Raw genomic sequence first — 16,255 nt, 5'->3', positions numbered from 1 at the left:
TTTATACAACAGCTTATAGCCCTACCTCGTAGTACCCCCCTTACTCCCCTTCGCATGAACCTGGGTGTCAGGCCCCTTGATGAAGAGTTTGCCTTGAGACCCCTATCCAATTGATGGGGATTATGGGTGGCCCTGAGAGTTATCTGTATTTAGGGCCGAGTGAAATGACCTTTTAGCCAAATGCACCACCAAGAAAATGCCATGACTTTAAGTTAGGCAAGTCGGACCTCTGGAGAACACCCAAAGTATCATGCGCCGCGATCTCTAGGTTGGAACTAGTCAAACGCTACAGACTAGCCAAATGATTGTCCATTCAAGAAAGTACCTCATGTGGTCGTTTGACAGCAGAATTCCTGCTAGTAAAAGATGTATACAGCAAGGAAAACTTCCTTGATTCCATTCAACCCCCACTGGCCAGGAAATTGTGTGTGCAATTCAGAATAGGGACTCTTCCACTACTAGCGTTCACTAGCAAATGAGTGAAAGACCAAAGGGGTGAATGCCCTGCATGTAACTATAAGGAGTAGTCCGAACTACAAGTTCTGCTCCTCTGTCTTGCCTATCGATTGCCGCGCAAGCGCTGGTTATTACCGATATGCAAGAATTTGGGCTTTGTGCGCTGCAGAGAGGCCTACAGAGTTTTAAAGTATGACACCCATCCACTAATTGTCTTTGCCGTATCACGATTCTTAAATTGCATGTGGCACATCCGGCGGGCCTGTCTAAAGTAAATCCCATGGGGAAGAACAAATGTACTGAAATTGCGCAGGTCAAGCAACTGTCTACTCATGCTTGGGGATTTGTATCTTTGTCCTATATTTTTAGCCTTTATAAAAATTTTAGTTCACAGCTCATCTTTGAATGGTTGCTTTTATTCCTTTTTTAATGGGTTGAAGATAGTTTTGTATAAAATTTTACATCCCTGCTGTAACTCTTATCCGCTGTGTGTTTTTTTACTTGCCCTCTTGTGGGATGAACTCTGTGCAAGAAGATGTTTTGGGAGTTATCCAAATTTTTAACTACAAGTGGGTTTGTAAGTTTTTATTAATTTAGCAGAGTTACTTAAAACCATTGCTGTAAAAGACAGCATTAGCACATTTATAAAAATCAGCAATAACACATTTATCATGTTTAAAATTAAAAAAACACAAAGCTGAGAAACAGCTCTCAAAGCTTAGTGTCCGTTGTGCTTCTAAGAAAAACAGTCTTGTAATTGGCGATATAAACATTTTGCTACGCTAAACCAAAGTAAAAGATGATAGAAACGAAAAGTCCCCCACGGGGGAGAAAAAATCTGTAATGAGTTTTTGAGGGGGAAGGGGTAGGAGAGCGGGGGCCGAAGAAGATAACAGAAGATTGTCCAAGAGTCTCACAAATTTTCCAGACCTTGCAAGCACTTGAGTGTCAGTAGACGCGAAACAAAAGGCCAAAGACTCCCAACATGTCCTAATGCCCCATCTTAAGTACCAGGGTTTTAAGAGAGACTTTCTTGGGGCAGCTAGGGCCGGGCAACAACACAGGAGATGCAGCCATGACTCAGAGTGGTAATTGCACAGTCTGCATGCCCCTCTCCCTTGTTGGAGACACTTTATCGAAGGCTGCGTTGTAGTCAATAAAGCAGCATTAAAGTGGAAGATGGGTTTTTTGGGCTGCTTGTTGACTCAGGATGGCTAGAGTGGTGATATTGTCTATTGTGGAGGCCGATGCCCGAGGCCCAATGTTCCACCTTAAGCTTTTCTTATTCTTGCATCTGCCAAATATCAGTACCTTGGTATTTGCCTGATTGATTTTCAGGGCATTAGCGATGTTGTATATATGGAGCGTACTTAACGCTAGTTGGAGACCCGATTTAGCTTGGTCCATTATTACAATATCATCTGCATATTGTAATATATGCAACGACTTTTTAGCTGGGCCCAGTTTTGGCAGGAGAAGATTGCTGTTCTCTAGAAATGTTCCAAGATCGGCTGTATAAAGATTAAACAAGAGAGGGGCAAGAACGCAGCCTTGCTTTAGCCCGTCAGCGACACTAATTCTTGAAGAGACTGTCTTTGGGCCGGTTTTGATTTGCACCCATGTGTTCTTGTGCAGGGAGATGAGTGCTCCTAGGAGGCTCTGCGGGATCCCCCACTTATTCAGTTTCCTCCACAAGGTATTCCGAGACACTTTATCGAAGGCTGCGCTGTAGTCAATAAAGCAGCATTAAAGTGGAAGATGGTTTTTTTGGGCTGCTTGTTGACTCAGGATGGCTAGAGTGGTGATATTGTCTATTGTGGAGGCCGATGCCCGAAACCCCATTTGGTAGTATGGTATTATGTTATTGTCTGCAACCCATTTTTCAAGCACCCTAAGAAGACATTGTGCGTATGCCTTTGCCTCAAGATCTAGCAGTGCGATGAGTCGGTAATTAGCCGGAAGCGTGGGGTCTCCTTTCTTGAATATGGGACATAGAATCGAACCTAACCATGAGTCTGGTAGCTGGCATGTCCTGAACACGTTGTTGTTTAGAGGAGTCAAGAGGTCCGCCCACTCTTCCAGGGCACATTTAAATACCCCAGCCGGAAGACCGTTGTGCCCTGGAGCACCGTCGTTTTTCATATTTCGCAGATGCATGGAGACCTCGGCTACAGTGGTCAACTCATGAGTTTCTGTTTGAGTGGGTTCAACACGATCTTCTAATCCAATCACCACTGGGTCCTGGGTATCACTGCGATATAGTTGTGACACATGCAGGGCCCAATCTTCTTCACAAACAGCGTTTCCTCTCATCTTGTTCTTGGAACGGAGTTTGTTCATGTAACTCCAAAACTTGGACTGGCTGTTGCCCTTAAGCAGGTAGAATATTTTTAGCCACTCAGAGTGTTCTTTTAGTCTCTTGGTTTCCCATAAGGATTTCTTAAAGGTCTTTCGCAGCGATGCCACATTATTGGCAGTATGTACAGTTCCGATCAGTTTGTGCCGGCGCACAGCCCTCCTGAGGGTCTTTCTTTGGGAGGCTAGTGCTGGGTCATAAGTTTGCTTCGGACGTGGCCCAGATGATCTAGACTGAATCACGCGGCCTACCAAGAGATCCTGTAATTTAACAATGGCATTATCCCACAGGTGATGTGACTCTGTGGGGGCCTCTAGTCTGAAGTTAGGTATTTCGTCCTTACGCCAAATTCCCACCTTGACAGAACCAAGTGAGTCCCATTTAATTCTTCTAGCCAAGGTGTGGAGTTCGGCCCACGATTATTGCCCCCCTTCTATTGTTTCAGCGGCAACTGGAGTTTGCAGATGCATTGTTACCATTAGGGGGTTGTGGTCGCTCTCCATACGATAGAGAATTTCCATCCTGGCCAGATTATTGCCCAAAAGCTGTGATAGAAAAATATAATCAATAGTTGAGATGTTTCTAAACGTAGGCAAAAAATGAACACCCGGGTGCTGTTCCAGTGTAATTTGCTGAGCTGACCGGAGGTTGAAAGTTGTTAGAAAAATGGTCATCGCTTCCTGCTCTTTGGTTTTCGTTGCTAGGAGGCCATTAATTGCAAGGTCTTTGATGTTAAAGTCTCCTAATAACAGTACCTCCGTAAATGCGAATTCCAGTAGAAGATCTTCCAGATGTTTTACCAGTAGATCAGTTGCAGTTGATTTTGTGGTTTTCGCTAAGTTATGGTAACAGTTAATTAGGAGAATTGAAAGGGCCCTACCTGACAATGATAGGCCAGTGATAAGTACTGTCTGCCCTGTTGTCAGGTTCCGAGGAATAGGTGTGACAGTTATCTTACAACTGTGCTTAATAAAGATGGAGAGGCCCCTAGAGGGTCTTCCGTGGGGGTTGGCCTGGACGGCTCGTTGAAAAAGTTTGTGATAGCCAAGCAGAGGCGATGGAGATAGAGACCAAGTCTCCTGGAGACATATGATATCGCTTTTTTTCAGGAAATCCACGGCTGATTTTGAGGCAAGAATTGACTTTAGCCCGGCCACATTCCAGGATGTGATGGTTAATTTAGGATTGAGCCGGCTAGCGCCCGCGTTAGGAAGGGCGCTGCTGGACTAAGTTGGTAAGAGGCTCAAGGGCAGGATAGCCATGGCGGGTGTCGTTTGCGTGGAAGGCAGGGCAGTTAGGTTTGCAGCTTATCAGACGTTGGTTGTTATGACATGCGATGTTTAAGAGATTATCCACCTTCGACGCTTCTGGGAGCCAAGCATGGGTTGCGCCCCGGGACCCCTTCAGTACGCTAGTGAACTGCTTCACTGGGGCCTGGGGGAGGAGAACGTGGGGATATTTTTGAGGAGTAGGAACCCACATTTCGATGCCCCAGTTTTCAAATAAATTGGCTTCCCTAAGAATTGCATTCCTAATGGATTCCTGGGACCACGATGTAGTGGTGGCCTCTGAGCCCCCTTTTCCTGGTATTGTGGAAAACTTGACGATATAAGGTCTGAGGAGGTAACCCCAGACAGCGCTGGAACACAGTTGAATAGATGGATGAGATTACCTCTATTGAGGATGTTATATGGGCCCTTATGGTCATAGTGAGGAAAAAAGACTAGTTCTGCTCTCTTTTCCAGGTTCTGGTGATTCTGAGTCCTAGCTGGATCGTTTAAAAGTGCTGGCGCCATCAGAAGTTGGAAGCGTGCTTAAGGTGGGTTATTGTTCCCCCCCGGGTGGCTTATCGTTTCTGATTCTTGTGGCAATTGGGGCAGAGAAGGCCTCTGCATGTGCACGGTGGAGTCCCAACCAGCTGTAGATGGGTCCTCAGATAGATGATACGCACAGCGGCTTGTTACTTCGCCCTCTATTGCACTTTGCGGGTCCACGTTCGACGTTTTCGCCATTACCTGACATTTAAGTGGACTCTTCCGTGTTTCAGGTATTGCTGCAGAAGACTGTACAGTGATGTTCTGACTCCCAAGTCTTTGGTCGTGGATAATTGATGCTGTGATTTTGTTACACGGTGGATAATTCACTGTTGGTGGGAAGTTTAATTCAATGGCTGTTATGGCCCCAAGACCTCCCTGGATTGATAGACTGATCACTGGTGTCCTTTAAACCCACGGCGGTCGTGCTTGTTTCAATAGTTTTCGTTTTGGATTTTGAAGGCAAGTTGAAAATGGGGAAATAAGGGAGACCCCTTGATTTAATGGCTGGCAAACTGAGTGCTGCTGACCCTTCAAGCCCCGCTCTCCTTTTCGCTAAGCGTTGTTTTTTAGATTGTTTTTTGAGTTTCTTTTTCTCCCTCCTTGACAATGAAGGTTTCAATGAAGCATTAGGAAAGCTGTGGGCCAAGTCCATATGGGCAGTATCGGAACAGACAGATTGTGTAGTTAATAATTGCGTTGGTGTTCGACTAGTAATTTCAGTGGGTTCAAAGCCTGCTATGGGGGGGCAGGGACTAGTCCCTGGTGAAAAGCAGGCTGAACTTTTAGTGACTGGGCTGACGCAAGGGGAAGTCTTTTTTCTCTCTGGGGGTGGTCAGGGTACCGTGGCAGAGCATGAGGGCTCTTCAACGGTGAATGAAAGTTGAGACTCTCGTGTGGGCTCTAATTGCCCTTTTCCGTTGTTATGGCACTTCACACTTTTCAAGATTGCACCCAGGATTTCGGGGAGAGACGAAAGTTTGTTGATTATTGGAGAGCAAGGGCAGGAATTCGGATTGTCCATTGGCGCCGCCAAGCCTTCAAGAGAGGTTATCCTGGAGCCCAGGTCCGATAGTGCTGAGGCCAGGGTTTGCATTAAGTCGATCTGCAGCTCCATTTTCTGCGACTACCATAACGTGGCTTTAGCAATTGCGTCTTGCTTTGCATGAAGAGATGTCAGTGAGACCGAGATAGAGTTTGTGGTGTCCGAAGAGGTGAACACTGGAGATTCCCGGTCCTCCAGTAAAGTTCTAAAAGGGTTTGCGAGCGGGCTAAAGCCCGGTGAGTGGGCAAGTGATTCTTCGATTCGGGCTTCTAGGGAGGCCAGGAATCGGTTGGATAGTTTGTTAGGTAAGGAAAATCCATCTTAGTTAAAACTCTTGTTTGAAGATGAATGGTCATTCTGGCCGATTAAGGGAGCTCCTGAACGTAAGCTTGGGCTGTATTGGGGTTGGGGCTTCAAAGTTGGATCAGCCACGTTGCAGTTATCGAGATGATCTGGCGATGTTGACTGGACGCTGCCGTAGACCTGGGCTTGAACTTGCAGCTTGGTCGTGGTGTTTAATACAGTAATATTTAAGGAGTCTGAGCTGAAAACAGGTGAGGATGAATTTCCCAGGGCTGCAGAGGAGGCGCTTAGTGAGACAGAAAGACTGTCCTGGGTCGTAGTAGCGACCTCCTGAGAAGGCGTATGCAGCTGGTGTATCTCATGTAAGGCAGAGGATTTGGGCGAGGATAGAGAAGGTTTCTCCAGAATTGGGTTTTTAATGTGAACGGGGCTAGGAGAGCAATAGTTTTCGCGCCGAGTGTCAGCTTTTAAATCCACGTCAGGCCGTAGTGGATGAATGGAAGGAGAGCCCTTTTGGAGAGGAATTTTTCAAAAGAAGTCGCTGATCCGAGATTGCGATGGTGGGCCGCCTGAGTGTAACGTTGTGTCTTGAAGTGGTGGCGACTCCTGTTGAACTGTTGTGTTTTATCTAGGACCCCGATCAATATTGTGACCTCATGCCCCTTTACGGCTATAATCAATAGATATCCCTATAGTGGCATAAACGATCAGAGCCATATTTCAGTAACTCGTCTCTGCAGCTCATTACAGTACATGACACAGCAGAAGCCACTTCCTTAGATTCCTAGATAACACACTGAGTTCTTTCAACAGATAAAACCCCCAGCAACCTGGGAAAGCCCCGCTTGCTTTGTTTTGATTAGTAATAGAACTCTAACGAGCACTGTAAGAACGACCAGTTCCTAGTGACATCTTTATTGACGTCTTATGTCCAAAAACTTACGTCAAACAAGGCACCTTTCAGGTATAAATAATACCAACGTTGCCTTAAGCAAGTGCGATGGTGGTGGTGAATACAGGAGCAGAACAGCTGTCCCTTGCAGAGCCCAGCAGATGCGAGAAGCCCATGGACGCTGCCCCTCCTCCTCCTTGACGCGCTGAGAAAGACGCTGTCTTTTCTCCTGCCGAGAAAATCCAGCTCCGGCGTTTCCAGCCTACCCTTGCGGGTAACTGGAATATTGAGTCCTGAGAGGAGATACCAGACCTCCAACATTCTATTTCAGAGGTACGGTGCTGACTAAACCCTTAGAGAGAATTCTTGAAGCAAACCCTTGGCAAAACCAACTTAACTTAAACTGCTACTTACTTACTCCCTCCCACGTATTAGGCTTAGATCAGGTACACTGGGGTAGGCGTAGTTAGAAGCACCAGTTGAGGACGTTAGCCAAATGTATATATGAATGTATATATTTTACTCATTTTAACTATCATATGGCTAAGAAACCATATCAATGCTTTTACAGTATTATTTCGCAATACTCCTTTTACTGTACGCACTTTTCATAATAACAAGTCTTGCAACTGTGGCAATTCATTTCTCTTGTATGAGAAGAAAGACTGTTCAATAAATAAACCTTTTATTGAAAATGCCCGTCTCTCTATTCTCTGCATCCTGGTGAAAGTAATTCTGCACAACTGACTGAGTGAAATAGCTGTCTATTGTTTCACACGACTCTAGAGATTGACTCTTATTCTGAGGAGCAAAGTTGTCATGTTAATGCGGTTGTTGGAAAACTGAATCCCTTCTTGTCTGAGCCAGGGAAGCTGATCACTTCCTATTAAGTCAAGAAAGTTTCCAGTGACCTCTGAGCTAGCTGGTACAAACTCAATTAAGTCTAACATAGTCAGTAGAGACCGAGAAGACCGCACTTCTACGTCTACACTGCTGTTTATGGTATTCCAATGCGCAGGGCCTATAGGGAAAATAGGAACTACACTACAGAACCTCCCCGGGAGAGGCGGAGCGGAGAGTAGTACCCTTTCTCCGTGGTAGTTTTCTAAGCGGCTTGATGTTTTCCATGGTGAGTCCACAAGATATTGTTTACGGGCTAGACGGGGCCGAAACTTACACACCTCCTGTCCCCTCTCGTGAATGTTGAATGCCCAGAAGAAATGGAAAGGAGCTGCGAAGCTGCAAAAACAGCGAGAGCCCAGGAGCAGTCTTAGCAGCTGGCAGCAGGCTCCGCGGCGAACGTCACACCCCCGAGCGACCGAGGCAGTACCGGCCTCAGCCAACAACCTGGTCAGCAGATTACCCCCCCGTGCCTTGCCGCCTTAGCGCTGACTCACCAGCTCGCTGATGCTCTAATCCCTAGATCCTGGCTCCTGGTTTCCCCTGGACTTTCTCAGTTCATCAGCGGTGGATCTGGTAAGGGGGCCAAGCGCGATGAGGCAAGGCTACTGCGGTGTTGTTATCACAGCGCTTAACTCAGCGCTCACACCTGCCAGCAGCTGCTGTTCCTCTCGCGCATGGCCAGTCGGCTATACTGCTGCGCTGCAGCCAAAGCGGGTTCGGCTCCTTCAACGAGCTGGTAGGTTTTGGTAGGGGGACCAGGTGCGACGGGGCAAGGCTACAGCGGTGTTGTTGTTACAGCGCTTGACTCAGCGCTCACACCCGCCTGTAGATGCGGTTCCTCATGTGCGTGGCCAGTCAGCAGCACCTCCGCTGCAAACAACGGACCCAACTGCCCTGTCGGCACAGAGAGCAAAGCCGACAGCCAAGCCAACAGACAGCAGATGGGAGCAGATGGGAGCCAGCGACCGGCCGGCCGGCAGCCCGCTTTCTTTTCGGTTGTGGCAGTTGTTCCGTTTACCGTTTGCCGTTTTTACTGTTTTCTGTTTCCCTCTGCGGCAGCGGCAGTGGTAGAGATGCCCGTGTCCGCCTCAAGGCAATGGCGTTCTGGCACCCTGTCCTGCCGATTCACTGCTCTCGAGCCACAACTACAAGTGTACATTATCTGTTTTATTGTTCTTGCACTTTTGTAGCGCAAATGGCCGAAATAAAGTTAATCAATGGAAAATGGAATGGTAATCACATTCCTGAAGATTGCATTGTCTCAATAGTTTCATCATCCAATTGCACCCTAAACCTTTTCTGAAATGGAACACTTTTTGAGAAATCTACTTCATATTTTCTCGCTAATTCTGTCAATTTATCATGAGTAACTGCTGCACGTCTGGTAACTTCTTTATACAAGTATATCAGCTCCTTCTCTTGGTACTGCTTTACATGCTAAAGATCCTTTCATAATTTCTTCTAAATCTATTTTTTTTATTTCAGAACATTCAATGATTTCTCCTTATCTGTCTGTGTAGTGGGAACCGGATTCTCTATCTTTTAAAATATCTGCCATTTCTTCAAACCATGAGGGAAAAATCCCCTTCTCTAACAGTGTAGTCTCACCCTGTATTGTTGGTGTCATAAAGACAATCCTTCTCTCAATGATTGAACTGTTTGCTGTGGTGTCCAAGAACAATCTGTGAATTCTGTGAGGTCAGGTTAAGCACTGTCACAGGTGCTCCTTTAACAGCTGGGAGAGCTACTTTATTTGGAACAATATTAATTGGAACAGTCATTGTGCACATTTTTAATGACTGTGCTATCACAACTCTAGTAACAGGTGCAGGGACAGTTACAAATGAAGTAGTAACACTTGGAAGCATCACTGTAGGAACATTCTCAATTCGTGCGGGCACAACATTTGATATAACAGGTTGTACAATAGATGTGTAATCTGTAATGGTCTTTCAATTTGAATTGCAATTGGGTCAATAGGGGCTATATACTCTGTTACATTAGATGTCGAAGTACCCTCAGCATTTGGTACAGGGGCCACATGAGGTGTTGGATGCGCGGCTAACAATGCATTCTAAATATTATCTCCTGAATCACCCTCAGAATCTGATTTCTTTACAGCTCCCTCATTAACTTTTCCCTGTGTCTTATTCTCTTTTACCTCCTCCGACTTGTCAGTATTAATGGATGGAATTAGACTAGTGCCTTCGTCTCTAGCTTTTCTCCATCTCTATTGTTGCTCATCCTATTAAGAATCTGCATAATTATGCACTGCTATTTTAGTTTTATTCTGGTATTTCTCTTTCTATTTAGCATGTGCTGTTTTCTCCCAAATGTTCAATGCTTCATATTCTGTGGGTCTAGGTGGGAGCTTCACCTCATTTAACTTTTCTCTCAATCTTTCAATTGCTCTCAGTTCAAATGTACCATGTCTTGGAAAGCTTAAAGGACCTTCCTTTTCAGTGATCTTGCCTTGAGGAAGCCACAAACATTTATGTAACCCCTCATTCATTGTCATATAATGTGCTGGCGTACCTTATGGAGTTGCCTCTTCACCTTCCTGTACCGGAATTGTCACATACCCTCTCACAAGACTATTAAAACCTTTAAAACATTTCATGATTTTGTATTATTCAACAAATAGCAAACAACAAAATTCAACTTCACAAAAGTCTTGATTCTACTCCGTAAACGTCAGAATTCTTGTCTCCAATCACGTAAAAGCTTTAATACTTGAATAATCACTAACCAATCTCAAAGCAGCACTTACACAACAATTGATCCATAACAGCGCAGCACTCTGTGTCGTCATCAATCAATAGCAGCGTAACTGTAAACCAACCAATGTCAGTGTGACACACTATGACTTATGATCTCATTCTGTGCAGTGGCTCACCCTCCTTTACAGTTACTCTCATACACACAATTTCTACAACTTTAAGTGCATACAAATAAACAATATTTGTCTGCTAGACAAAAGAAAAGAAAAAGTAAGTCCACGTAATTTTATGGTTTTTAAATTTTCGACTTTTCAGACAAAAAGAATTTCACACACACACAAATGAAATCTCAATCAACGGGAAATCACCCTAATCAATGTAGCTTTCCTTTTGCTCAATTTGGTTCGGCCAACAACAGTCAATATTAGTACATTCACAGCAGTTCGTTGTGATCTCTATTCCATTTCTGTAGTCGACGGTACTTCACGGCCCACACCACAAAACTCTAGCAGACAAGAAAACCATATAAGGTGTATTCTACACTTATCTCAATTAACTGGGAACTTAGGCTACGTCGAGCCCGATAATCTTTTCAACTTCTTCACAAAAAGCACGTAAACATCAGTAATTCATCTAACTGCAGCACACAACAATATCAACAATTATAACTGCAACGCATAACCCTATCAATACAAACGCCTCCAATACAGAAATCGCCTTTGAAACTGCACCTTGTCAGTCTTCAGTTTGTGTGATTTGGGCTATGGGACTCAGGCATTACTCTAATTCAGGCTAGTTATTTATAACTCCTAATATTATTATGTAAACCGTCCACCGGCTACCAAGTTTGTTGGAGGGGGAATTAGTTCACAAATTTAAAGTATCACGGTTTACCATTAACCAGGCTAATTCCCGCTCTGTTTGGGGACCTCTGGTCGTATGGATCTTTGCCGTTGTTTTAGAGAAGAAGAAAGCAAAACATCAGATAAATGATCATCACAATCATTAGTCTGATTGTATCCAATAAAGACAGGGATATGTTTTAAGGGTTTTATTAATGAAAGCTTTTAGTAGATCATCTTTATTTAAAAATCATAAGTTAAATTCAGATTAATCTCAATACACGATGTAGGACAGAAATATAAAATCATTAATGGTTAATCAAGTCATATAATAAAATGCATTAAAGCACATTCCATACAAAAATAATCCCTATTCTAAGAATCTGGTGAAAAAATGGGTTAGTTAGAACCCATAACGAGTTCTAGTCTGAGAGAGTGAGAGAGAAAAGCATAAAGCTTCAGCATTTAAAACATCTCAAATAGATCAAAAATATCAAAGCAAAGAACTTCTCATAACGAAAGGTTCAAGAATCTCGGAAAAAGGGAGCCACTACGCATATGTCCACTGCAGTAGGAAAAGAGATAATTCTCACCCCACGACTAGGACCCGCTAAACATATGGGAGGCCAAGGACCTAACGGAAATCGAACAACAATTCACTACACTGGGTTACACAATGGTGAAGAGAGAGGTGGCAAGGGGTTGGGGGGACAAAACCCCGCCTCGTGTCACCTTATGTGGCAAAAGAAATGGACCGATGCATGCTGGTGGAGACAGAGGTCTATAAGGCAAGGGGGTGCCCTAAGCGATGGGATAGGAAGTGGCCCCATTGGAACAGACAAAGGGGAGATATATGTATGTCGCCCACGGCAGAAATGGAAATGCACAGACAAGAGCGATTGATGAGAGATGTGCCTTGAAGGCTATTGATTGATGGTGACTTGTAATTTCCTGATGTTATTCTACAATGTATCGTTCAATCATGTACTGTAATAATGTGATTTTCCTTAATTAACAAATAAAGAAATGTATTTAAAAAAAAAAAAAGAACCAGTACCAGCACCACCTGGTCGCCCCCAGTCTAGCCTGATAAACTCGCCTTGGCTGAGCCCGGCAAGTGAGGACACTTGTGACTCTTGGCAAATGCGAATTGAACAGGGATGTGAATGGGGTTAAGGTGGACTGGGATATGTGAGTAGTAAGGCCGCCCCCTTTCCCAGACAATAATACCGGCCATTTGGCCATGTCTTAAGATTCAGTAATGGCCCGGATATAATAAACAATTTTAAAATAAAAAATAAAATTAAAAATCTAAGAAAAGTCTCAGATCATTGCAACATAAAATCTGGTTCTGGCTAAAATCTCAATAGCAAGTGGAACAAAAGAAGGGGCACAAAGTGTGGCCCAAAGGGTTCTCAAAAAGAATAAGGGAACCAACTCTAGGAGCACACACTATTATAAACTACATGTTTCACAAAGCTTTCCAACATGTTGCTCTTCTCGTCTCCAATCAGCTTCCAATACTCTTCTGGTAACACGATAACTCCTCATCTTCTCACACAAATACAATAGTCCACAGACAGCAATGTTGCGTTTGAATGAGGCAAACTTCACATGAGCACGTAATTGTTATAATTTAGTTGCAGACTTACTTTCTCACATATACACTACATCTTTTAACATCAAGTTTCTAAACAATAGTCTATGTAAAACTCAAAAGATCTGTACTAATGACAAAGAAAACATTTTGTAGAAACACCATTGATGGGAGGGGGGTCTAGTGCATGTTTTAAACTCTGCATTGTAATGTATGGACAAACATTTGTAATGTGTAAACAGATGTCTTTGTCGAAGTAGAAGCATTCTGTGGAAATACTTGAAACTATATAAGTAGCTTATTGAGTTGGAAAAAACATGTTCATGGAGAGGTCACGAAGCAAACTTTTAATGCGTATTTAGCATTTTCTATTCAAGCTTCTTTTTCAAGCAGTGGTACTTTAGCCATTTTGAGGCCTAATACGAGTGGATAGGATAGATTACAGTGTTATGCTGTCTAAACACATTTTCACCAAAGGTTGCATGTTAATTCTGCACATATAATTATAACCAACGTTTTTTTCTTGTTAGTTTTGAAATCTTTCTCACATTCAATGCCAGACAACACGTGAAAGTTTCATATGCAAAGCATGTTCCTAAACAAAGTAAACAAAAAAACGGTTTCCTAGGTGAACTCATCTCGACGTTGCAATAGAGACGGTCACTGTTTAAGAGCAAAATGCAAGACAGTTACTATAATTGCTATAAATTGCACTTACAAAACAGTTGCAAAATGGAGTGCACCCCACTGTTCCTAAAAAAACATGTTTCTAATTGTCATTAAAAAATTTTATTGAACATCTAGACTATTTTGTATCTCGTAACATGCCTGCAGGATTGTTGTTTGTTGTGATACTTAAGTAGCTGCATGTTAATCTCTAGTCGTGGCTAATCAGAATTTCCATTTTGCAGAATTCTGACGACGATGTTCCAAACACCACTCCCATGGGAGACGCACAATACGATGCCAAAGATTCCCATAAAAAAGCATTCAGAAGTGATGATGCTGCCCAACCTTCATTTTTAAAAGGCACAGGCCCACTAAACAGTTTGTACAGAATGAGTATTTCAGAAAAAGAAGCCTTCTTACCGCTAACAAAAGCGCCACATTATGAAACCTCAGAGGAGAAAAAAGAAACGAAGGCAATGTCACAGCATGACTCAGTCCATACTTCTTTTATCAGGAATGCGGATTACAAAGAGGACCCTAGAAAATGTGATGCTTGGTCTCAAACAGAGGTACAAAAACGTGATGCGTCAACACAGTGTAAGTTAATGGCATGCAAATGCGGCGGTTACTGTTCTGGATTTCAAGACAATAAGAACATAATTAAACACCCATATAATATCACTAAGATATACCAGTAGAGGGCAGCAAACTCCACTAGATGGAACACTCCGGTCTGCACACATTGATGAAGCTGCTCATCAATCTGACAGAGTATGTGATTTCACATGATAATATAACTTTAAAAGTGTTACAATTCACTCATAAGTAAGACAATTTATGCGCAATGTGGAAAACGATGAAGTATATTGATATATGTCAGAATGAACAAAATGGCATTCCCTTCTGATAGTGTCTATGCCCCTTCAACCTACACTATTTTTTAGAAATATAAATCTGTAACTATATCGTGGCTTGCAAAACTGGCACATTTACTTGCACTATTTCTATTGGATGTATTAGTAACAGCAAATTGAAGAATTATCTTGTGCAGTACCTGCTCCCATGATTAGGCACATAAAAACAAAAAAACATTTAAGACAGGCTGCTTCTTTCTTTGTGCACAGTACAGTGCCGATCACGGTGATCTGCACACGTTTTAAATGTTTCTGTCCATGTTGCATGGTATTATTAACGAGTCCGGACAAATGCGCCACTTTAGTGGGTGTTGTAACTGTGGCAGTACAAGATGGGTTGGGTCTCAGATTACACATATGGTTTCATTCTAAATTTCACTGATTTTCTGGCGGTAACATTTTCTAAAGGTAAATCTATTTCTGCATCTTAAGGATTTCCTCGGCGTGATTTTACAAACCAATTCATAGTTTTAAAACGCGGAATGAATGATAATGCACACGTTCGGAGTTGTCGCACCTGATTTTCACATATGTTCACTCTTTTAGCCGATTATAAATCAGTATAACTGGGTAAACTACCACTCTGCCCAATTATAATAAAGCCGATGTTCCCACACTTGGACTGTCAGGAGCTGGCCTGGCCACCAGATTCAATTTTACCAGCACATTTCATGAGGTTGGACTGCAAGCATATCCCATCCTTAGCACCTGGCTTTCATGGTCCTCTCCTGTGGCATAGGGGACCACGGAACGTTCTACACAGCTATCCCACAGGCTTTGCTGTTTCCTGGTGCCTTATGCAACACAAAACCCCACCTCCCCCAGCGCCTGCATCGCTTTTCGAAATTATTTATGCCATTATTTCACACAACATACATATTAAGCACGTTTTCGTGTATTGCAGTTATGGCTGTAGCCTAAATATATAACATTGTCTTTAAAATAACAGGTGCTCATATCATAAGACATTTTCTAAATTCCTAAAGTTAAATTTAAAGTTTATTACAGAATTATATTAGTGCTTTGATCCAAATGTTTGGGTGTATCTTTGTTTCGTTTCCTTTGTGATGTTTGTCTTACTGACTTGACTATTCTTTATTCACATTCTTTTTAAATTAAATAAAATGTTGATAATATTTTTGATAACTGGTACAGAATGCATTCATGCAAGGGTTTACCTACTGATTGCTGCATGAGTTAAATAGTGCATATTCAGTTATACAGACAGAAGAATTGATTGAGCAGTTCTCAATGTGCAAGTACCAACCGTAACATTGATGTTTGTATGTATTAAAGCTATTCTGTTAGTTGTCAAAAAAAATCTGCTTCGGATATAAGGTTGTGAAAGGGTTGTTCGTTCCTAATTGCAATTTTTAACGATCACACACCAGTGATCAGTTACAAACACCTCATAGGAGATAGTAATTTGTTCACCTGTAACGCTGCTTAATGTGCCTAAAGAAGGACTCAGAAGGAAATACCAAAGGTTTTAGGGGTTTATTCGAACTGCAACACAATTAGGAGAGCGCCAGGCGTGTGGCTGCTCCAATCGGCAAAATCGCGCTCCTCGCGCATGCGCAATCGCGTCCAAGATGGCCGCCACGCGCGCTACGTCATGAGGTAGCGTGCATAACTAGAACGCCAACACTACATATCTCCCCCTTTTATAACAGCAGAACACTTACAGTCTGGGGATATCAGGAGTTCTCAGTTTCCTCCAAGTTCAAAGTCTCGGAACCGGGTG

At 43.2% G+C, this 16,255-nt stretch overlaps 1 protein-coding gene across 1 annotated transcript in view; it reads left to right on the top strand.

Moving 5' to 3' along the window:
- The window catches only part of REDIC1 (regulator of DNA class I crossover intermediates 1), a 753,321-nt gene extending 739,026 nt beyond the window's left edge, over positions 1–14,295 (top strand). The window contains exon 9 of the mRNA XM_086929839.1: positions 13,840–14,295. Coding sequence (XP_086785965.1) covers positions 13,840–14,295 — 456 coding nt within the window. The remainder of the gene's footprint in view (positions 1–13,839) is intronic.
- The last annotated feature ends 1,960 nt before the right edge of the window (positions 14,296–16,255 follow it).

Source organism: Lissotriton vulgaris, chromosome 1_1 (assembly GCF_964263255.1).
Source record: "Lissotriton vulgaris chromosome 1_1, aLisVul1.2, whole genome shotgun sequence".
In the NCBI taxonomy this organism is placed as follows: domain Eukaryota; kingdom Metazoa; phylum Chordata; class Amphibia; order Caudata; family Salamandridae; genus Lissotriton; species Lissotriton vulgaris.
Note: the sequence above shows the minus strand (reverse complement) of the source record. Positions and strands in the feature narration are given on the sequence as shown.